This window comes from Oculina patagonica, chromosome 1 (assembly GCF_052425735.1).
Source record: "Oculina patagonica isolate OP01 chromosome 1, crgOcupat, whole genome shotgun sequence".
Classification (NCBI taxonomy): domain Eukaryota; kingdom Metazoa; phylum Cnidaria; class Anthozoa; order Scleractinia; family Oculinidae; genus Oculina; species Oculina patagonica.
The window spans coordinates 17,463,892-17,486,322 of record NC_135758.1 but is presented as its reverse complement, the minus strand read 5'-3'; the positions used below and the strand labels follow the sequence as shown (position 1 = coordinate 17,486,322).

At 37.8% G+C, this 22,431-nt stretch overlaps 2 protein-coding genes across 3 annotated transcripts; both read right to left on the bottom strand.

Annotated features, from left to right (window-relative positions):
• Positions 1–2,408: 2,408 nt before the first annotated feature.
• LOC144659684 (uncharacterized) lies at positions 2,409–14,715 on the bottom strand. 2 transcript variants are annotated; one of them, XM_078520177.1, is made up of 6 exons: positions 12,775–14,715; positions 12,085–12,336; positions 11,713–11,964; positions 10,736–10,855; positions 9,037–9,224; positions 2,409–4,162 (listed from the first exon to the last, which is right to left on the bottom strand). In XM_078520177.1, exons 1-6 carry the CDS (start codon positions 12,962–12,964, stop codon positions 3,815–3,817), a joined length of 1,350 nt encoding a protein of 449 aa, XP_078376303.1. In that variant the 5' UTR covers positions 12,965–14,715; the 3' UTR covers positions 2,409–3,814. The 2 variants fall into 2 exon arrangements, with proteins under 2 accessions (XP_078376303.1, XP_078376309.1); XM_078520183.1 differs by lacking the exon at positions 10,736–10,855.
• Positions 14,716–15,708: 993 nt separating this feature from the next.
• Positions 15,709–21,509, bottom strand: LOC144659674 (uncharacterized). Its single transcript, XM_078520167.1, has 6 exons — positions 19,387–21,509; positions 18,687–18,938; positions 18,318–18,569; positions 17,811–17,918; positions 17,214–17,386; positions 15,709–16,599 (listed from the first exon to the last, which is right to left on the bottom strand). The coding sequence occupies exons 1-6, from the start codon at positions 19,628–19,630 to the stop codon at positions 16,252–16,254; spliced, it is 1,377 nt and encodes a 458-aa protein (XP_078376293.1). The 5' UTR covers positions 19,631–21,509; the 3' UTR covers positions 15,709–16,251.
• Positions 21,510–22,431: the final 922 nt, after the last annotated feature.

Sequence of the window (22,431 nt, the reverse complement as noted above, 5' to 3'; positions counted from 1 at the left end):
CAGGCAAATCTAATGTTCACAAGCACATGGACCATAAATAATACACGTGAGCTTATCGAAACTCAGACGTGTTCTATTGGAAACCCGCCAATCTGATTGGTTCTCTCATTGTTTTCTATTCGCCGAGACAACAAGATCGCGCGCGCGTCGCTCTTAAAAAGGCTAATTTTTCTTGATTTTTGGCTTAAAAGTGCGTATAATTGTAGGTTATGGACTGCATACCTTAAGTATTTCTTCTAAAACAATTAGACTACCCGCCCACGTTTTCTATGAGATTGTGAACGTAGCGCAAAAAAATCAGGCTCATTGAGCATAAGCTTAAAAGCATAACTTTAAAAATAACCGGCATGCAATGCATGCAGGCGACTCCAGTCAGTCAGTACTTTGCCAGTCGGAGGACAGAGAGCCTCCACTTGCCCCTTGATTCTAGCATCTTGATTGCAATCTATTAAGTGATCACAAAACATGTTGATGAACTAACTCAGGCACTTCCAATTTTCATTGGCAACAAGTAAATAGTCAAGAAAGTGAACAGTGGTGCAGTGCTTGGTCAAGCCAACCTTTTTTCTTTCTACACCTACACCTCGCGCTTCAATTGTGACATCCAGGCATCTAACGTCCACCTCCCCACCTTTTCTCTTCTCATCATCCTTCTTCTCAAACACTTCGCACTACCACTCACCTCAACTACCCTACTTCGACTCACTACACTACCTCTTCAAGCTGATCTAAGCAAGAAGTAACAGAAATTCTTACTTACTCGCCACAACTAAGATGGCGAGTCGTGTTAAAGCAAAAAATAGCTCAATATTTCGATGCACGCTCATAAATGGCTCACCCTTTCAATCATCTGTCAGTTCGGTTGGCGCACTCAGTTACACTCAAGTTCACACTTCTCGGCCTTCTCCACTTCTCATCAGCTTCAGTCAGTATCGCGTATTAAACTCAGTACCGGAAGTGGGTCAATTTCCGTGTCTGGTCTTCCCCCGAAATCTCGTCAACTCTGCGTGTTTGCCGTGCTCTTGCAGACTGCTGCGAAACACAATCACTGGCGGAACGAAATGACAATGCTTCTGTGCTTAGTTACCAATCCTCTCTGGTTCGATTAATTATTAACTAGTACCTCACCCGAATCTTCCATCGTTCCCTGCATATAGGCGACGTCATCGCCTAAAAAAAATAAACCCTTGGGGCCATGAAGCAGAAATTTTAAAACAAATGCAAAACATCAAAAACAGTTGTCATGTATGGAAATAGGAAATTGGGTATGAGAGATAGAAAAAAAAAACAGAGCACGCTTCACTGTATGAAATCTTGAAAAAAGGATAACTTCTTTGCCATTATATGGTGACAAATGAGAATTTAATTACAAAGCAAAACATTATTGAAACAGCAATTAATGTTATACTACTTTTATATTAATATTTTATCAAGTTAACATAATTCTCTCCAGAAGGCAACGGTTTACAAAGAACACTAAGATAACCTCGCATCTGCCATTTTCTTAGACAGAAAGGGAGCTTTTCCACGAATAACCTTCAAACATTTTTTCTTCCAAGTCACTTTGACTCAAATGATGGATTGTTAGTTTTCTTCTGGATTTCAGTTTTATTTTCTTTAGACGTTTGGAGAAGAGAGCAGAGATAGAAGCAAAGAGCCGTGTGAGGTAATAGACATCGCTTAGAAGCGGAAAGGAAACGTGTGTAACCGGCATTTTCAGTTTCGTTTTATAATGTAAAATTCTGAAAATAAGCCTTAAGCTTTCCCCACCCCCCTCGAAAATACCCCCCCCCCCCCCCACGTCAAAAATAAATAAGCCCACCAAATCGCAATGATACCGACATGTTGAGCACCAAATGTTGCGACTGCTGTTCAACAAATGTTAAAATGTAGTGTATCATGTGATGTAGAAATACCGTAGAATTCCGGTTATAAGCCCTGGGCTTATGCAACTTCGTAAGAGGTTTTGGGTGGGCTTATAAATGGAGGAGCTTATCCGTTTTTAAGTTAAAAACGCATAATAAAGCAACATTTAGCCCTGTTCAGTCCTGTCATCCAGTAGAAGGGGGCTTATATCCGGGGGAACTTATAATCGGATGTATTTTTTTGTTTCCAAGTAGATGGGCTTATAACCGGGGAGGCTTATAAGCGGGGGGGGGGAGGGGGGGGCTTAAAACCGGAATTTTACGGTATGCCATTCAATATGTCAAACGTTGTTAAACCAAAATAGAGCCAAGGTCTATAACGTTCAAGTCGGAACATTTGTTGTCACAGCATTTGTTGCTCAGCAAATGTTCAACTGTGCATCATTGGCTTCAGACGCAAGAGTCCTGCTGAAAATAATCCCTGCCGACCGAAGCCCATGGAATGGGCTTATATTTAGTTATACCTTTTACCGATTAGAATCTTCTATTGTAGGGCTTGTTTTGTATTTTACCTTGTTAGAGGATGCTCAGAGCAACTGTAGGACTTGTTTTGGTTTTCATATCGTTACATTTACAGAACGAACGAGTTGTCTTAAAAACGTGTTAAAATTAGCGAGGGGATGAGAGCGATGAAGACAAGCTCGAATGACCTTAATGCGCACAAGTTTTACCGTTAAGACATCAAATAAAGAGCTAAGTGGACATTTGGGAGATGGAAGCATTTTCATCTCCTCTTCCCTCGCACTTTAAAACAAAACGCCAAACTGGGATTTTCCGATCTTACTTTTATTTATATCTACCTATCTATTTAACATTTGACTTTTTAGAAACACCTTTTCAGTCTGTTTTCCTATTATTTACATTTCGCAATTGCGTTTTTTTTAAAAGAACATAATGGAATCGATTACATATATATTATATAGAAAACCAAAAGGCTTTTTTGGCCGCCTCGTGACACATTATCACCCAATTTCGAACTGCAGAGGGTCAACTTGGTGATGGCGAACAGAAGTTCTCTTTTTCGATTATACCTAGTGTTAGTACTTTCTAACTTCCCGGGTGCATTTTGCTTTGTGTTCTAAGCGGTTTCTTGTTGAGTTACACTTCATCTACCCGTATGTAATACCCGTGTATTTACAGTTTCAATTCAATCGGAAGGGTTTCTAAAACAGCTTTTCACACAGGCTAGAATCTTGTCACAAAGGCTAGAATATCATTCTAAGAACGGTAACGCAGGTCTGTATTTTACTTAAATCCGTTCAGTAGCCCCATGCGAGATTGTTTACTTGATTAGCCCTCCAAATTCCGAAGAATTCCAATGTAATCTTGCATTAGGAAACTTGCATTAGGATTTCGAACAATTCTTACACAGGAATACAGAAAGTTTCCACTATCATCACGTGGCACGTGTCTTTACTCTAGACACGTGACACGACAAGAGGCAAAAAAGTGTGAAATATTTAGGAATCAAGAGGTGTTAGAGAGACGTTTTGATAACTTCATGTCATTATTGTCAAGTTAAAGTACATAACAGTATTGATTATATAAAGTGTGTATAGTCAAAAATATTGCATAATTGTTACTTCTTTCGTGGACCAGTCACCTTCTACTGAACATCTCCAAGTGTACAACACTTATAGAGATGTTGACCATTGGGTCATAAATAACAATTCCAAACTGACCACAAATTCTATACATAACTTGAACACCCCACCATTTAGAGATGAGCGTATGTGGCACTTCACAAATTTTCATATTTACAAAAAAACACTTTCACCAAAAAAGCTTCTTTAACTTTTTACAATTTTGTATCATATCATTATAGATTGAGTCAGAAGGCCCAGGCAAAACAATGAACATTAGGCAATAACCTCTCATCTGTCGTTGTTTTAGACAGAAAGGGACCTTTTCCACGAATAACCTTTAAACCCATCTTCCTCTAATTCGCTCTGACTTAAGTGTCGGCTTGTTATTTTTTTTCTTGATGTTTTAACTTCTGTTGGCTTTTGACAAACCCTTTGAATGATATGAGCTTTTATGGTCGATTTCTTGCGACGTTCGAAGAAACAATGCCCGCAAGCCCACCAGAAAACGGCTTCGGCACCTTTGCGCCCATTTGCCTTGTGACCAGCGCTAACCTGCAGAGATCGTTTCCCAACCAGCTTCAACAAACCAGCGAGCTCAGGCTGCTCAACAACATAGTGAACCTTTGGGTTATGACCGTAATAGGTAGTGACCTGAAAAAAATAAATCCATTCGTTTATTCGACTGAGGCATAACAAGTATCTTTAGTTTACTTTAGCCACCTTGTGAGGAAGATTTCTATAACAAGAAATCTTCACCAAGGGGTGTTAAAGAATTTAAGGCGGAATTTGGCCCAAATTGGCCCACACCACCGTAGACCTCTGCGGAAACTCAAGAGCGTAGTAGCCCAACACTGTTGCGAATTTCCGTAGAATGGAGCTACTAGGAGTATTGCTACTCTCTAACCAATTCACCGGCGGAGAGATGCACCGCGAGAATCTTGCAAAGAACATAACAAAATGACCTGGCTTGGCCAGCTTTCAAAGCCGGACCTCCCAAACAGGAGTCCAACACAGGCCTCGGTGCCTCCCGCGTTGTTGAGGGTAAATTGCAGTGAATTTTCCCTACGCGGCGTACTGTCTGGGGACAAACTGAAACTTTCCGCTTTAAAGAGGTGTCCACGTTAAAAAGACAAACAAGTGAAATTCGGCCAGGACTAGCCAGCCAACCATGTACTCCTTAGGGAGGTGCCCAACTCACAGTGGTACCCACTATGCGAGGGTTGACTGTTCAATCTGAGTACAATCTACGTAACAGTCACTTTATTTAATGGGTACTTTTGCGATCACTTTCCAAATAAATTATGTGAATACAATCGAACCTTTCAAAACGCTGTCTAGTCCTGACCCAATTTCACTTTTTTTTTTCGACACCACTCGAAGGCAGACAGCCTGAATTGGTCCCGAGGGTGTAAGCCTTGTGATTTGTTTTTACTTAATAACAAATCGATTTAGCAATTTCCACAGTTCTGCCTTTACAGTTGCAGTATCACTAATAAAAAGAGCGAGGAATTAAAAAATGGACACTGCTTTGGCATCACGGCGGAAAAAACTAGCGACTGGCTTATGATTTTTGGGTCTGAAAGAAGTCATGTTTAGCTTTCGGTAAAAAAAAAACGTAAAAATAACTCAAAATCAATAGTTCTAACATTAATTTAACGAGTGTGTGCCATCAATCCAATAAAGAATTTAAAAGCAATACTTTTTTTTATCTAAAATTGAAGACCAAGTGATACCTAAAGACCCACCCTTTTAATGGCTTTCTAAAATTCATCAATGAAAACAACAATCCAAATAAAAACGTCATATATACCGATCGATAATCTCTTTAACCACTTTAAGACATTGTAACCTTAACCTTATCCAAATTCTTTGTCTCAATGACATCTCAATTTAATTGAAAACCTAACAAGCCTTTAATGCAACAAACAACTACACAACAAACCCATTTCCTTAAGCAAAATTAAAAAATTAGTCAGATGCCTTACAAAACAAAAAGCTCCTCGGTCAGAAGAAACGCAAAATAAGGTGCAAGAATCTAACAATAATTTCCTTATTCCTTCACTACTCAAATTCTGTAGCCCAGAACTTACCAAGGGAACCTTTTCAGCAGAGTTTCTGGTCGTTGTCGTTGTTGTTTATTAGAAGCAATTCTTAATTTGTCTCAACTTCTAATCTTCATTAGCGACAAACTCTTTAACACTTTTAGTTTACTCCTATATGACTGTATATATAAACATATGTCAAAAACGACATCAAAGTTAAACGAAAAAGATACAACTCCATCACCACACCAAATTTAAACCAAATGGATACAAAACCATCACCACATCAAAGGCTAAAAGGACCAGATCAAATTTAAACCAAAAGAATACAAAACCATCACCACATCAAATTTAAACCAAAAGAATCAAATTTAAGACTGTCAGCACAAAAAAAAAATAATAAAAGATACTTAACTAAAAGGATAAAAAAAACCATCACCATATCAAATTTAAACCAAAAGGATACAAAACCATCACCACATCAAAGGCTAAAAGGACCACGTCAAATTTAAACCAAAAGAATTCAAAACCATCACCACATCAAATTTAAACCAAAAGGATCAAATTTAAAACTGTCAGCACAAAAGAATAATAATAAAAGATACTTAACTTAAAGGATAAAAAACCATCACCATATCAAATTTAAACCAAATGGATACAAAACCATCACCACATCAAAGGCTAAAAGGACCACATCAAATTTAAACCAAAAGAATACAAAACCATCACCACATCAAATTTAAACCAAAAGAATCAAATTTAAGACTGTCAGCACAAAAAAAATAATAAAAGATACTTAACTAAAAGGATAAAAAAAACCATCACCATATCAAATTTAAACCAAAAGGATACAAAACCATCACCACATCAAAGGCTAAAAGGACCACGTCAAATTTAAACCAAAAGAATTCAAAACCATCACCACATCAAATTTAAACCAAAAGGATCAAATTTAAAACTGTCAGCACAAAAGAATAATAATAAAAGATACTTAACTTAAAGGATAAAAAACCATCACCATATCAAATTTAAACCAAATGGATACAAAACCATCACCACATCAAAGGCTAAAAGGACCACATCAAATTTAAACCAAAAGAATACAAAACCATCACCACATCAAATTTAAACCAAAAGAATCAAATTTAAGACTGTCAGCACAAAAAAAATAATAAAAGATACTTAACTAAAAGGATAAAAAAAACCATCACCATATCAAATTTAAACCAAAAGGATACAAAACCATCACCACATCAAAGGCTAAAAGGACCACGTCAAATTTAAACCAAAAGAATTCAAAACCATCACCACATCAAATTTAAACCAAAAGGATCAAATTTAAAACTGTCAGCACAAAAGAATAATAATAAAAGATACTTAACTTAAAGGATAAAAAACCATCACCATATCAAATTTAAACCAAATGATTTCAAGACCATCACACATCAAAGGCTACAAGGATCACATCAAATTTAAACCAAAAGAATACAAAACCATCATCACATCAAATTTAAACCAAAAGGATCAAATTTAAAACTGTCAGCACAAAAGAATAATAATAAAAGATACTTAACTAAAAGGATAAAAAACCATCACCATATCAAATTTAAACCAAAAGGATCAAATTTAAAACTGTCAGCACAAAAAATAATAATAAAAGATACTTAACTAAAAGGATAAAAAACCATCACCACATCAAATTTAAACCAAAAGGATCAAATTTAAAACTGTCAGCACAAAAAAAAACAATAATAAAAGATACTTAACTAAAGGGATAAAAAAACCATCACCAAATCAAATTTAAACCAAAAGGATACGAAACCATCACCACATCAAATTTAAACCAAAAGGATACAAAACCATACCACATCAAATTTAAACCAAAACGATACAAAACCATCACCACATCAAATTTAAACCAAAAAGTTAAAAACCATTACTGCATCAAATATAAACCAAAAGGACACAAAACCATCACCACATCAAATTTAAACCAAAAAGTTAAAAACCATCACCACATCAAATTTAAACCAAAAAGTTAAAAACCATCACTGCATCAAATTTAAACCAAAAGGCTACAAAACCATCACCACATCAAATTTAAACCAAAGGGATACAAAACCATCACCACATCAAATTTAAACCAAAAGGATACAAAACCATCAGCACATCAAATATAAACCAAAAAGTTAAAAACCATTACTGCATCAAATTTAAACCAAAAGGATACAAAACCATCACCACATCAAACTTTAACCAAAAAATTAAAAAACCATTACTGCATCAAATTTAAAACTGTCAGCACAAATAATAATAATAATAATAATAATAATAATAATAATAATTATAATAACTGCTAAATTTAGAATGGCCACCATAGTCTACAAAAACACCAAATTTCAAAATAACCTGTAAACTATTACCTATGTAAAATCAAATAAATCGAAAACAAAACCTTATAATGTAATAATGTACACCATTTGAAATTACAAATGAAAACGAACGACGAGTATAAATTATCTTGACACCTCAGTTTAAGGATTATGGGTATTTAGTTATGTTATAAGTATACGTTACTATAATTTCATCGATTACTTTCTCTTGTAGTAATACCATTTATAAGTCAGTTATCGATACAAATGGCACCGTTGTTTCGTGCGTAGCAGTAAGTCCTACCTGTTTCTTGGATGCCTCATCTTGTATTGTGAGAAGTGTCAGTATGGCACCCACTGATCCGAATAGTTAGTTGATAATATACTCTATTTTCACCCTCAAACTTTAAAGGTGCATATAAAAATGCAATTTGGGAAGTGTCTAATAAAAATCAATTCTCTGATTTAAATGTTACATGAAACAGAAGGTCTACGATCATTGTGATAATTGTGGATACAAAACAAGCTCCAAACAAAAATAAAAAATAAAAATATAAATTACTGGAGTACATTTCATCAGTCTGAGTCTGTCAAGTTAATTCTTAATAAAAGAGAGGTTTGGCTTTATTACTAGTTAACGATGTAGAGGCCTTTTTAGCTTTCTGAAATGGGAATTATTTCTTCAAGTTTGACGTATAAACACAAACCTTTTCCCACGCTAGAAAAAGATCTACCGGTACCTTTACAATTCAATATGGAGACACTTGCATACCATGGCCTCAATGTTACACCCTGCACAGTGTTACACCTGGCACAAAGGCAAGTGCTTTTACATCTTACAAAGAGGAGTGCACCCTCCTAAGCTGCAGTGCAGGAGTAAAGTTCCCAAACGTTTATATATATGCATCCCAAAAAAAAAACCTTTATGAATATGATATTTTTTGTTGGAGCTATCATTACAATAACATCCCTGCATCATAAGACGTTTGCAAGATTCTCAGTAAGATGACCTAGAGCTACTAATCCATAATTTTCTTCCCTGCAAGGTTCCACTGTCAGCATTCCTTGTTAAGCTACGACTAGAGTTATGTTTACTCTGCGAAACACTCACCATATGTCTATCTAAAAGAGTGTGATGTTGAAACAAGATCTTCTCTTCAACCAAAGGGCCTGATTTAGACTTTAACTCAGTCCTACACTTTTCAGCAAACTGACATTGTGTTGCACAATCGTCTTCCTCCATTAAGCTAAATGCCACTAACTCTCGATTCAAAGCACAAGCGTCATGGTCCGGATATTCTGCGTGTAGATACATACAGTTCAGTACTCTAAAGGCTTCCTCCATAAGCAAATGAAAACTTTAAACCCTGTTCTGTTGTGTTACAACGCACGCGGAGATGACTAAGGGCGCGTTCGTTTGGGATCAATCCGGAATTAGAATAATTGGAATAATGCGAGTTACCGTTCGCTTGTCTGCTCTTCCTATTCCGGAATACTTGGATTTCCATTCCGGCTATTCGGCTCCCAGGAGCAGAATAGCCGGAATATATTCAGGAATACATTCTTTTTCCAGAATATTCCCAAACGAACGCGCCCTAAGAGAGCCCGCCGAAAAAAGTTAAGGGAGAAAGTCGAGAAGCAAGTTTAACAGCTTATGCGTGGGAAGTGCTGAAGTGGCTTCAAAACGGTGCTGGATGCTCAAATATAACATGCTCAAATTCAGTGCTTGTTCTTTGTCAGAAAGGTCTCAGAACGGCGTGCGGTTTATGGTGATCCCAGAGGCTATCTTGGGCATTATCGCCAAATTTAAAATGTCTAGAAATAATTCTTGAGCCTTCTTGACTAGGAAGTCTGAAGATTGGTTTTTGATTTGGTTCCGGTAAGGGGTCAACCTTTCGAAACGGGCACGCGTGGTTAGGTTTAAATTGTTCGAGAGCGCGAGAGGAATACCACGCACGTATAATCGCACATGACATCTTAAATGAAAATATTTATACCTTATATTTGTCCAGATTGGATACAATAATTTGAGCTTTTCAAATAAGTTTTCTTTCGTGTGCAATTAAAATATATAGTTGCTATAAAATTTGTTTCCTCTGTAGCGGAAGTCGTGACTGCAGAAGATTTCGCAATCAAACCTTTACTATTTATAGCCGCTTATAAATTTAGCCGTTCTGCTTTTCTACTATTTAGAGCCGGACTATTTAATTTAGCGCATACATCTCGCAGAGATTAATTTTTCTTAGACAGAATTCTTTTTCTGGACGACAGAATCTGTCACTCACCTACTAAATTTTCCATAAAGATGAGACTTATTTTTTCTTTCTATTAAATTTGTTGACTTTGGAGCGGAAGTGGTGACCGCCGAAAATTTCGCAATCAACTAGTTCTACTTATGCGGTTACTATATAAAACTCTGCTTTTCTACTATTTAGAGCCCGACTATTTATTTAAGAACGTACATCTCGCGGTGATAAAGTTTCGTTATACAAAATTATTTTTTCGCCCGCAGGAAAAAAAAAAACCCCAGAACATTAGCACAAATTCGGTTTATATCAAACGAGTCAAAAGACTGTTTCGTGTTACAGGGTGCAGGCTCGTGAAAGTGAGCTAAAGGGGGTTATAAAGGTGCTAAAATTCAAGCACGCTTAAATCTTATGTCAAATATACAAAAGCTTTACTGAGATCTGAGGAAAGTTCCATTTTGCTACAGTATAAATTTGCTCACCCACGAAACCATCACTTGGACGCTTGGAATATTTATTCATATCGTGCAAAAACGAAATTTACCCACGCAGTTATAAACGAACCTTGTTTTATTTCAAAGCTTGGAAGAAAGTTATTCCTTCCCGCAAGGTCACTCACGTCGTGGTTGTCAGACCACGTAAACTTGCGCCGTATCCGTTGTTCCTTAACATTACAAGACGAATCTGAGAAAAAAAGACAATGGATCATATTAAATAGAGTCTAATGGTTTGAACCAAAGATTGGCCGTCTCGGTGAGGGTGGGGACAATGGAGATGACTTCATCTCAGCTATCAGAATTAAAAATAAAATTGTTATAAAAACAAATATGTCTTATCATGGTAACTCGTCCATCTTTAATACATTTTTGCCAGATAATCAAGAGACTTTCACACTCTTCGCACAGTGAAGAATATGGACCGATTCAAACGCCGCTCCGCTCCGGCATGGATCGAACAAAGTGTGCCAGAATTAGAAACACGGTTTTTTCTCGTGTGCTGAAAGAAAAACTAGTGAGTTTATTTGTCATATACTGACAACCCTCGTGATTTGGTGCAAGACTTGCAACATGACCAGTAATGCAAGGAGCTTGATCTTGCAAACTAGGAAAATATTACACTATCAAAACGACTGTCCCTTATCTGAGCTCGCCTTATAACTTTCAGTGCCAAAGAAACGTAACTGCAAGAAAGCAATCCTGCAGCGTAAATTCTTTTCTGCTGTTTTATTCAGGATTATCGGCCAATTTATGAGAATTGTTTACGAACGCAAATTACGATTCATGCAAGAACACCGTCTGAACTGATGAGCAATTGCTCCTTAGTCCCCGTCGTGAATTCGAACCTGATTGTAGACGAAAGCGTCTATGGCACATTTTGGGCACTCAGAATTTCCCGAGAATTTCGCTCCAAAAGTGATAACTCCTTTAAATTTCATATTTGAAACAAATTTATCTTGTAGTTCGTTGTTTACTTTCCCTGTCCACTTAAATAAACTGGCTATCACAATCTTTTCTGAAGATGCTTTAACACTCATTACTAACCTCCGGTCCTTTTCATCTTGTAACTTGCTTTAGTCGTAACTCTGAATGCTTCTGACTTAACACTTCCTTTCAAGCCTGAACTGAATTCCATTGCAATTATCATTTCCCATTTATTCCTTTGCATGACTTCTGCCTTTTCTAGCCAGTACACTGGATCGCCCTCTCGTGTCTTGCACACCGACCCAAGATCTACGGTAACAACTCGACATCTTGGGTCGCTTTGTACAATATTTACATCCAGTTCAACTGGACCTAGAAGGTTTCAAAACCTTGCATTAATACATTAAAGCCAGCAGAGCCCTACCATTCATTAAACGAGAAATGTGTTAAACGACGTTTACAAAATAAATATATCACTTAATAATCGCTTACCAATAGTGTCGTGTGTCCTGATCGCAGCTTCGGCGCATCTCTGAGTATAAGCTCGAACACTAGTGATTTCATCGGATGCTCGCACCACAACAGTTACTACTGAGTTTTCCAAGCGATATTCTATTCCGTTATAAGTTTTCTTGGTCTTTTTGTCGTAAACATCTTTGAGGTCAATTATTTGTATTTCTACTTCAACTTCTTTGGCCCTGTTTGACGTCTCACGACTGGGCATGAAGCTCGTTGCCTCGTTTTCTGCAGAACATAAAAATCAACGAACACTACATTCTACTAAAGCTCTTCAGATATTTTGATGACCAATAGATATTAGGAACTGATCATGACTAAAGATAAAGAATCAAGTTAGTGAATTAAAGTTTTTTCCTGGATCCTATATAAAGCGTAAAAGATATGTGGAAAAATACCGCACTGCATTTAACATCTGATACATGATTACAGTTTGTTCCGGATCACTTCGCTATGATCAATAATTACTACTTATTTATGTTGTTTTTAAAAAAGGATGCTCGTGATATAAAAAATAAGGAATTAAACACAACACTGTACTAAGTGAAATTACCGACGAATATTGCTTCGCAAAAGTTAAGCGTGGCTGCTTTAATTGACAACCTTCGCTTAGCAGTAGCAATGATTAGGAGATAAAATACAATACACAAAAGTGTGCGTGCTTACCTAGCGCATAAGGAAAGGGTGATTCAGTCGACGCTCCCCGTGTTTCCAGAATTGAGCTTAAACTGTGTATTTCTGCAGCTGTAAATGGCTCTGTTACACTTAGGGGATCAAATCCCAGCTCAGACTGGATAAAGTTGTCAATATCACCCACTGTTTCCTCCAAAACGGTGTCAATCTCCTGACCGCTCATCCTGATCCTTAAAAATTTTGAAACGATTTGTGATCTTAAATTGCATGTGCCGGCTTTTGACCACAGAGGAAGTGATTGCTGAACTGTTTGGCCTAACGAGCTTTAATAGCGCGATAGGTGGTAGAGTACATGTAGGAGGGGGCCCCGGTACAGAAACCACTGAAGAAGCAGAGGGGGCGTCTCAGACGCTGAGCTCGTTACGCAACTTCGTTCCCGTAGCAGCAATAAGACAGGCCTGTGAAAGTGCTACTGCAAAATGTTAAATAGAGTTACAAAAGGTATGTCTACAAACTGTAATAATACTACTTTGTAAATATTTTGTCAGTTTGTTTTTCAGCATACTGTAATGTAGTGTAATGTAGTGTCGTGTAGTGAAACACCTGTAAAATAAAATAAAGAAAAAAATACAAAAAAATATATCTAAAAGTTATAAAATCAATTGAATTTGTTTTATCGCGTCCTAGATAAATCTCACGCTTGCCGAGATGGTTTTTATTTGGTTCATAATTTCAAATTCGGACCTAAGAGCTTTAAGTTCTGCTCTGAACTAGTCTCCAACGCAGACGCTGAGCTTGTTACGCAACCTTCCGCGTTCCGGGGCAGCGAGAAGAGAATTGTTAAAGACATTTACTAAAGGTATGTCTACAAACTATGATAATACTACTTATCAGAATAATGAAAGCTGAATAAGCTTAATAGAAAACAGCCGCGTAGCCACACAACCTAAACACAAGGTAAATAATACCAGCATGCAAGGAGAACGGCTACTGTAACGCAACGTGACGAGTCCAAAGAGCGGGGGTGCTTGTGGCTGTAAACAGTATAGCGGTAAACAGTACTAACGTACTCATGTTTACCGTCATCTCACAGCCTGCATAGCAAGTGCCTAAGGAGGAGAGATCGGTGATGAAGAAGAGGAAACGAAAGAGCGAAGCGCGAATTGCGAAAGACAGGAAAATTAGTTAATATTCCTGTTTACCCAAACTTACACTCGATTGTTCAACCATCCCCACCCCCCCTGCACACTGCAGTCACGGTTTGTTTGAAGCACATGTTTTTTTCTTTTTTCGTTTAAACAGTCCCCACAACAAGAGCTTCGGTATGGAGAAGCGTGGAAAAAGAAGTCGGCGGGCTCTGCAGTCCACTTCTGCAATGCTTGAAAAAATGATTTTTTGCGTGATATCACTGAGTCAAGAGCCGGAGTTGTTTATTTTTGGATGCAGTAATAGAACTATGTGAATGTATTAGTACTGGCCCACATTATCATAAATGATCGTGTATTTAGCGAACGATCTTTTAATTTCTTGTATGTGTACTAATAATAAATGACGATTGACAGGTGGAAATCAATCTGCATTTGCATGCTAAAGTAGGATACGCATCGCTTATTAAAATCGTCGGCTTTAAAAGAGCAAATTAAGCAAGTCTTGTTTCTTGAATCCAATTTCGAAATTTCGCCGCAGACAAATCTAATCTGCACAAACACGTGGAACGAAAATATTACATGAGCTGATATTATAAAAGATTATAAGCATAACGAGCACAAGTTTTTTTAATTAAAAAAAGCCTCGGGGCCGCGAAGTTTTAGAAATTTCAATACAAATGCAGCTATTTCAGAAACAGTTGTCGCGTATAAAAATAGGAAAATGGGTTTGAGAGTAAGAAATAAATCAAGAGCACTCTCCATTGTGTGGAATATTGCGTAAGCTTAAAAGCATAAGGTGAAAAAAAGACGCCTCGGGGCCGTGAAGCTTCAGAAGTACATGAGCTTATATTATATAAAGATTATAAGTATACCGAGCATAAGTTTTTTTTAAAAAAAAAGCCGCAGCGCCGCGAAGTTATTATTATTATTATTATTATTATTATTATTATTATTATTATTATTATTATTATTATTATTATTATTATCATCATTATACGTAAAAACATTAAGATAATGTAATCCTTTCTATATATTTTTTTCTTTTATAACTCTTATTACACGCTAGTTGTTCCATGAATGTTCACATGATTTTCTTGGAAACCTTTGTCTTAAAATAAACGTTTCACTCACAGCCATGTCGATCGAGTGTAATTTCAGCAAATGTTTGTAAAGAAGTTTCATCAGAATAGAGTTGGTTCTGCACGGCTAATCATTGTCACCACATTTCATTCGAGCACGGGTGAAATTTTGGTTCAGCACGGATGGGGCAGAGTCATTTAAACGACAAAATTTACCCGTGCCGAACCAATTTTTTGGATATGCGTACCTTTGTCCCGATCCGTGCCAAAAATTTCTGTCGTGTATAAAGAGGAACCAGAACAAAAGGTTGATGTATGTGAAGTGGAATGACTGACGAGTAAAAACGCATGATTTGCTCATGAAAACTTAGGGGTCATGAATGGTACCTCAAGATGTCGCAGTGCTCGCAAAACTAAGCTTCTGCTCGCAATGCTCGCAAAATTTTAATGGATGCTCGTTTGCTCGTGCTCGCACGTTTTTACAAGTGCTCGCATGCTCGGTTTTTTTAGTGGGGTGGTTTTTTGAAAGTGCTCGTTGCTCGCAAGGCTGGCTTTTGTCAATGCTCGTGCTCGCAAAGAAAAACGCTGTGCTCACATGCTCGCAAATGCTCGCAAAGACCATTTGATACCCCTAAATTTGAAAATCATTCTCAAATTACTGAGCATCGAACTCTCAACTTTTCCAGTACATTTTCTATAGTTTTCGGTCTTGACCCTCAACCCCCCCCCCCCCCCCAGCTATCAGAATCAAAGAAGTATAACAGTTAACAACATCAATGACAGGCTGATGTTTCTCGTAAAACGAGGTATTCCATAAAATGGATTCAAAAAATATCAAAAAAAATCATCTGGCATATTTATATATATACACAATTTCAACAAATATACATACATAAAGATTTATAACTTACTTACGTGGACCTGCCACTTACTGCAGCTTCATATTTACAATTCTTCATTGCATCATATATTACAAACGCTTTATATTACTTGGCTATCGAGATCATTATATTTAGGATATTCGCCAAACTAACTTTCATTATTACAAAAATAACATATGTACATAAATATCATAACGAGTGTCGTTGATTTCAAATTCTCGGCCAGCGAAAAAGGATAACTTATTTACCATTCTATGGTGTCACATAAAAGTTTGACTACAAAGCAGCACGTTATTGAAAAAAGCAAACAGCATTTAATATAATTACATGAAGCAGACATAATTCTCTCTAGAAGTCCAAGGTTTACAAAAAATATTAAGAGAACCTCTCATTGTCATTTTCTTAGACAGAAAGGGAGCTTTTCCACGAATAACCTTCAAACATTTTTTCTTCCAAGTCACTCTGACTGAAGTGACGGTTTATTAATTTTCTTCTGGATTTTTTATTTTCTATTGACTTCTGACAAACCCCTTGGATGACATGAGCTTTTATGGTCGATTTCTTGCGACGTTCGAAGAAACAATGCCCACAAGCCCACCAGAAATCTTCTTCAGCGTTCTTGTGTCCATTTGCCTTGCGACGCATATTCACCAGCGTAGCTCGTTTCCCGACCAGCTTTAACAAACCAGGAAGTTCAGGCTGCTCAACAACGTAATGAATCTTAGGGTTATGTCCGTAATACGTTGTGACCTGGAATAAGAAAAATCATTTTATTTAAGTGTCAGAGTATTTAGCACTGCTGTGGTAATTGTGGAACGCACTCCAAATATGGAAAGAAGCATTGTAAATAGAACAGAAATTTGTTTAAAATCCTAACTGGTAGGAGGCTGCCCAGTTGGCTATTTACAAAGCGTGGGGAAGCTGATTTCGGGACCACCGTACACAATTCCATCCAGTAGCAGGGAGGAGGACTTCAACCCGTCACCTCCGGATTATAAGTCCAGCGCCCTAACCACGATACCACGCACGCCTCCGAAGAAAAAGTTTTTAAAAAGTTGCTTATCTCTGTTTATAGTAGTTATACCCCTAAACTATATCATTTGTTAGTTCTCTTTATCAAAGAAAGAACGAGGTTAAAAAAGAAAAGTCTTGGCGCTACTGAGGTCTTGTGATGCAGATTACTACATCAAAGAAACTCCACTGCGAGTAATCAGTATTACAAATGTGCCTCTTAACCCTTTGATCCCTTAGAGAGCCAATTTGCACATAATGTCATAACAAGGTCAATATTTGTCCAAATAATTTGAATTCGAAATACATGGAAGGTTACTTATTTTCTCTTGGTTACTCCGAATACAACTTACCATGTGTCTATCTAAAACTGTGTGATGTTGAAACAAGATCTTCTTTTCAGCCGAGGGGCCTAGCCCAGAATTCTCAACAGATTGTTGCTCTGTTACCCAGCAGTCATTTTCCTCCTTTAAGCTAAATCCCATAAGCTCTCGACTCAAAGCACAATCAGCATGATCTGGAATTTCTGAGGAGAAATGCATACAATTCAATAAGCTATGGATTTCTTCAAAGGGTAAATTAAATGGAAAACCTTTAAACGGAATTCGTGACTGCGGAAAGTTCCAAATGCAAAACGGAGATGGTATCTTGAAGTTGTCAAAAGCGTTTGTTTTTGTAAACTGGATCGTTCACGCGTCGCTCATTTTTATTTGCTTAACGACCGAAATAACGGCTGCCTAAGGGCTGCTCCTTCTTTCACGCCTTCCTCACTAAATTCGCTTTCCCCACTAAATTCCCTCTTAGACATGCATAAAATAGCCGGATCTTTTTTAAAGGGAAATTATGAACTTTAAATCTCGTAAAACAACAAACTATTTTTCGCGCGTACAATCATCACTGCTGGGATGTTCAGCAACACATACACAAATGGAAAACAATTAGCAACGAACCTTGTTTAATTCCATGGTTGAGGTGAAAAGAAGGATTAGCGACGTCGTGGTAGTCGGACCAAGTGAATTTGCGGAATAGTCGCTGCACGTTACTGCAACTAGGCACATCTGTAAAAGAAAACAATAACTTGTCTATCTTTCTGATACATACTGACACATCTCAAAACGTTACGCGACCAAACTGTTCACATAAGAAATGCAATACCAGCAAATGAGGTTGGCGGAAAGAGAAGTCATTCATTGGAGTCAAATTGAACGCATAGGACTACAGTATTCTTGTTCCTTAAACAGTCTGGAGCGATTGAACTTTAAATATCTACTTGCTATGCTAACCGATTACTGTTTTTCCTTGACCGTGCAAAATACAGTTCAATCAGATCAGATTGACTATCAATCAGCCAATAAGTTTAAAAAAAATAGCTCGCATAGACTTGGGCTTGCAGCAATACAATGTTTACTTTCTATTCACTCGTTCCTGCTGGCGGTAAGTACATGTACTATACTAACCTCCATTTCTTCTCATCTTGTAACTTGCTTTAGTCGTAACTCTGAATGCTTCTGACTTAACACTTCCTTTCAAGCCTGAACTGAATTCCATTGCAATTATCATTTCCCATTTATTCCTTTGCATGACTTCTGCCTTTTCTAGCCAGTACACTGGATCGCCCTCTTGTGTTTTGTACACCGACCCAAGATCTACGGTGACAACTCGACATCTCTGGTCACTTTGCAGAGTATTCACATCTAGTTCAACTGGACCTAAATTGTTCAAAAACTTCTGTTAATACATTATAGCCAGGAAAACCCTCAGCTATTTAACGAGAGCTTACAAGTACAGGTATCATTTTAATAAAGATCTCAGCTTGCATCGCTTACCAATAGTGTCGTGTGTCCTGATCGCAGCTTCGGCGCATCTTTGAGTATAAGCCCGAACACTGGTGATTTCATCAGATGCTCGCACCGCAACAGTTACTTCTGAGTTTTCCAAACGATATTCTAATCCGTTATTTGTTTTCTTGGTCTTTTTGTCGTAAACATCTTTGAGGCCCACGATCTGAACTTCTACTTCAACTTCAAGAAACTTGTTTGGCGTCTCAGGACTGGACACATTGCCAATTGTCTCGTTCCCTGCAAATCAACATCACATTTTACAAGAGCTCCAAAGACAGGATCGATATACGTTCGTTTCCTGGCTATGAACATTTCCTATAGCAAAAGGAACTAGAGTTACTGAATTAACGTTCTTTCCGGGTTTTAACTGCAAAATGGTTAATACCGACTTTTTTAGTCTGACAAGGATTCTAAAACAATTAGGTAGTCGGAACAATATGGAGTTTCGCAAACTATTAATTATTGTATTCAGTTGTGTTCCCTAATCCCTATTCACGGAATTTAGTATAACACCTGATTTACGTCGCTTTAAATCTTTTGTCAAGAAACGCTAATGGAAAAAAACACGACTTTATATGAGCTGATGGCAATTGTATCGCAGATTACATAAGGCAATGCTGCGTTAACAACCTTAGCTTTTGCCAGCGCTCTGCACTACATGTGTACTTATAAAACTTGTACTCACCTGGCGTACAACGTAAGAGTGGTCCATTCGACGATTCCCGAGTTTGCAGAAGGGAGCTCAAATCGTGTAATTCTGCAGCTGTAAGTGGTTCAGTAACAATGAGAGGTGCAAACCCCAGCTCAGACTGGATAAACTCGTCAATATCGCTTAGTGTTTCTTCCAAGACGTTATCAATTGTGCAGCTCATCTTCGCAAAAAGTAACTTGTACGTTGTTCTCTGAACTTTGAAATGATTTGGATCCATTCTGCTGAACTTCCCGTGGCATTTCTGTTAAGTACTGCTTCCACACACGCAGGAAGTTTGTTGATCTAGACAGGCGGGCGGGTGTTTGCATATTACATTACATCCGCCCACGCATACGTGTGCAGTGGCGAGGAAAGTGGCTTACGTGACGAGCCAAGTAAAACCGTTTTATATAACTTGCTTTCGCGCAGTATTTTATTTCAGTTCAGGTTGAAATATAACACAGGCAATATCAACAAAGTAATAACGACCTTGCGAACAAACCGCAGGTTATTGGTATATGTGCTGTTGAGACCTAGCAAAGGATGGTTTATATTGATAATTTAAATTGAAATCATGATTCAACTGATGAAAATCGCGATCTGTCGTACGCAAAGGCAGACGAATCCTAAATGTATCTTATTTTATCGGCAAGATCCTTTAAAAAGTTGTCCAGGAGCTCCATTAGTTCGCATGGGTATTTTAAAAAGCTTCTTTTCTTTTTGACGACTGAATCCTATTGGGAAAACTTGGGAAAATCACAGACTGAAAATTTATCTTTTAGGCAGCCCAATGAAGAAGATTTGGCAGTGAAACCGGAACACGAAAGCTCAAATGCAGAGCATTCGTGAAGATTTTTTTGTCGGCCTTCAGGAAATGTGTGTTGCGAAACTCGCGTGAAACTAGTCACGAGTTTTCGTTCTGAAATGTAAAACGTTGTCGATTGTGCAATCGCAACCGGAAGTTGACAGCGGAAGTGTAAATAAAGTCACGAGACATCGCGCATAACGAAAGACTCGTGTTCTGTTATTATCCTCTTGTCAAACGACCAAGAGTGGTATTTTTTTAACATTCTAGTTTCCTGATGAAATAAGTTTTACATATTGCGACCCAGTTTTATACACAACTACAAAAGCTAGTGCACTCCTAATCAATAATTATGAATGTCCATACACTATATAAATTTTTACATGTACAAACTATTGAACCTTATAAATCGCTTTGGGTTCCTATTTTGTGTGCTGCGGTTTTGATGTTATGTATTGGGTAATATCGGTGGTGGAGCAATTATTTTGCATGCAAGATAAAAGGTCGAAGAATAGATTCATTACCAGTGGTAAATACTTGTCGGCATCTGTCATTTACTATCACGTTTGGCACTCGGCCTTGGCTAGGTTGACCTAGGCAATTAAATATCGACAACAAAATTGGCCTTTCGCTGTAATGTAACATTATTTCGACACATGAATTTTTTTCCCTATGTCTTCTTCCTGTTTTTTTAACTTCCTTTATTATTACAGTTCGGTGTGTCTAAAAGTCATAAGTCTGTAAGTGACAAATTATATCGAAGATTCTTCCTTATTTTGAACTAAACTTTTCCAATAATTTATGAATAATTATAATTTGATTCTTTTGAAATTTGAGTACCTCTGAGGCGGTGCAGGAGGCAGTCAGAGAAAACATTCGACACCAAAGCAATCTTTTGTACATGTACTTCACAGGGTCTACACAAATTAAACAATTTCTTTGCTGAAATGCCTAACTGGATTGACAGAGGACAAAAAAGGCAAACATTTTTTATTTACATCGACCATCAAACAAATGCTATCTTTCTTGCACAAGGAAACGCCTTGAAGTTTCTGTCATGTGTGTATTTACATTAGTGAAGTGTTTGAGAGTGACACTGACACGGTATTGATAGCGTAAAACAAACTCTGTTCTGACCAGCAGACAATCACATAGCTGGAGGTGAAAAAAAACACTGTTCCTTTTTTAAAGCAAACAAGGGATAAATACACCCTGCTATAATAAGACATCTTTGACTTAATAATGGGCCTTAATTAATGTAAAAAATAAATTCTGAAGTCTAATTGAGATGTCAAAGAAATCGGAGATGGAAAAAAATAAACATTGTGTCTAGATACCCGGCAGCCGGGAAGGTTCCTCCCCGGCCTCTGCCCGGCCATCCATCCTCCTCACTTCTTTGCCGCGTGTTTTGGCTTGTGGATTCGGCTTGGGCATACTCTCTTTTCTTCGCCCGGTGTCCTCTATGAATATTTCTACGGACCCTGCGAGGGTTGCGGCGGCGATTCTAATAAGTTTTCTTTGTGTGACGTTCTCTTGCTCGGCGTACATTCCTCGCTCACGGGCACGGTTGTTCAAACTGATCCCGGCAGTCACATGATTCAACACTCCACATGATCATGCTGCTCCCGGTTCAGTCGGTTTTTCAAGTTTCTTACCTTATCGATAAAACGTTTAACTTACCTTACAAATGACTAAATAAACCGAGAGCTTCGTCGCTTCCAACGCTAAGCCGTTTAGCCCACAGAAGAACTTCGTCGCTTCCAACGCTGAGTTCGTTTTGGCGCGAAAACCAACACCACGTCCACCACGTGCCACCTTTGTCACGCCACTAAAGTGTCACACCGGAAGTTACATCGGTGGCGGACTTTCGTCACCGAACGCTCAAGCGTTTTGTAGCTATTTTGTACTACTTTGCCGAGGCAATTGTTGAGGCCTTAAGTTGGAAAATCGCTTGGTATTTCTACACCGACATCTCAGCAGGTTCAAATGGAAATTTTGATGGAAAAACGGGAAGCATTTTTGACTGCCGGGTATGTAGTCTTTGAAAAATCGTGCCCGTGAGTCACATAAAGTTCGTACAATTTGTGCAAAACCAAACTGACATTGTAAAAGCCGGGGCTCGCTTGGTATTTCCGACCGAAAATTGAAATACTGAAATACTCTCGGGAGCTAGGTTTCAATGATCATTTTTGTGGATATTGAATGTATTGATTATTCATGAATTTTTGACTGCC

Bases quoted from the DNA above. Each gene is read 5' to 3' on its own strand.
- LOC144659674 (XM_078520167.1), bottom strand. From the start codon at position 19,630: ATGGATCCAAATCATTTCAAAGTTCAGAGAACAACGTACAAGTTACTT. The intron at 17,387-17,810 runs GTTCGTTGCTAA...ATTTCTCCTCAG, and splicing joins CAACCATGGAATTAAACAAG to AAATTCCAGATCATGCTGAT. The intron at 16,600-17,213 runs GTAAGTTGTATT...TTCTTATTCCAG, and splicing joins CAGTTTTAGATAGACACATG to GTCACAACGTATTACGGACA.
- LOC144659684 (XM_078520177.1), bottom strand. From the start codon at position 12,964: ATGAGCGGTCAGGAGATTGACACCGTTTTGGAGGAAACAGTGGGTGAT. The intron at 11,965-12,084 runs GTAAGCGATTAT...GAAACCTTCTAG, and splicing joins CAGGACACACGACACTATTG to GTCCAGTTGAACTGGATGTA. The intron at 4,163-9,036 runs GTGAGTGTTTCG...TATTTTTTTCAG, and splicing joins CTCTTTTAGATAGACATATG to GTCACTACCTATTACGGTCA.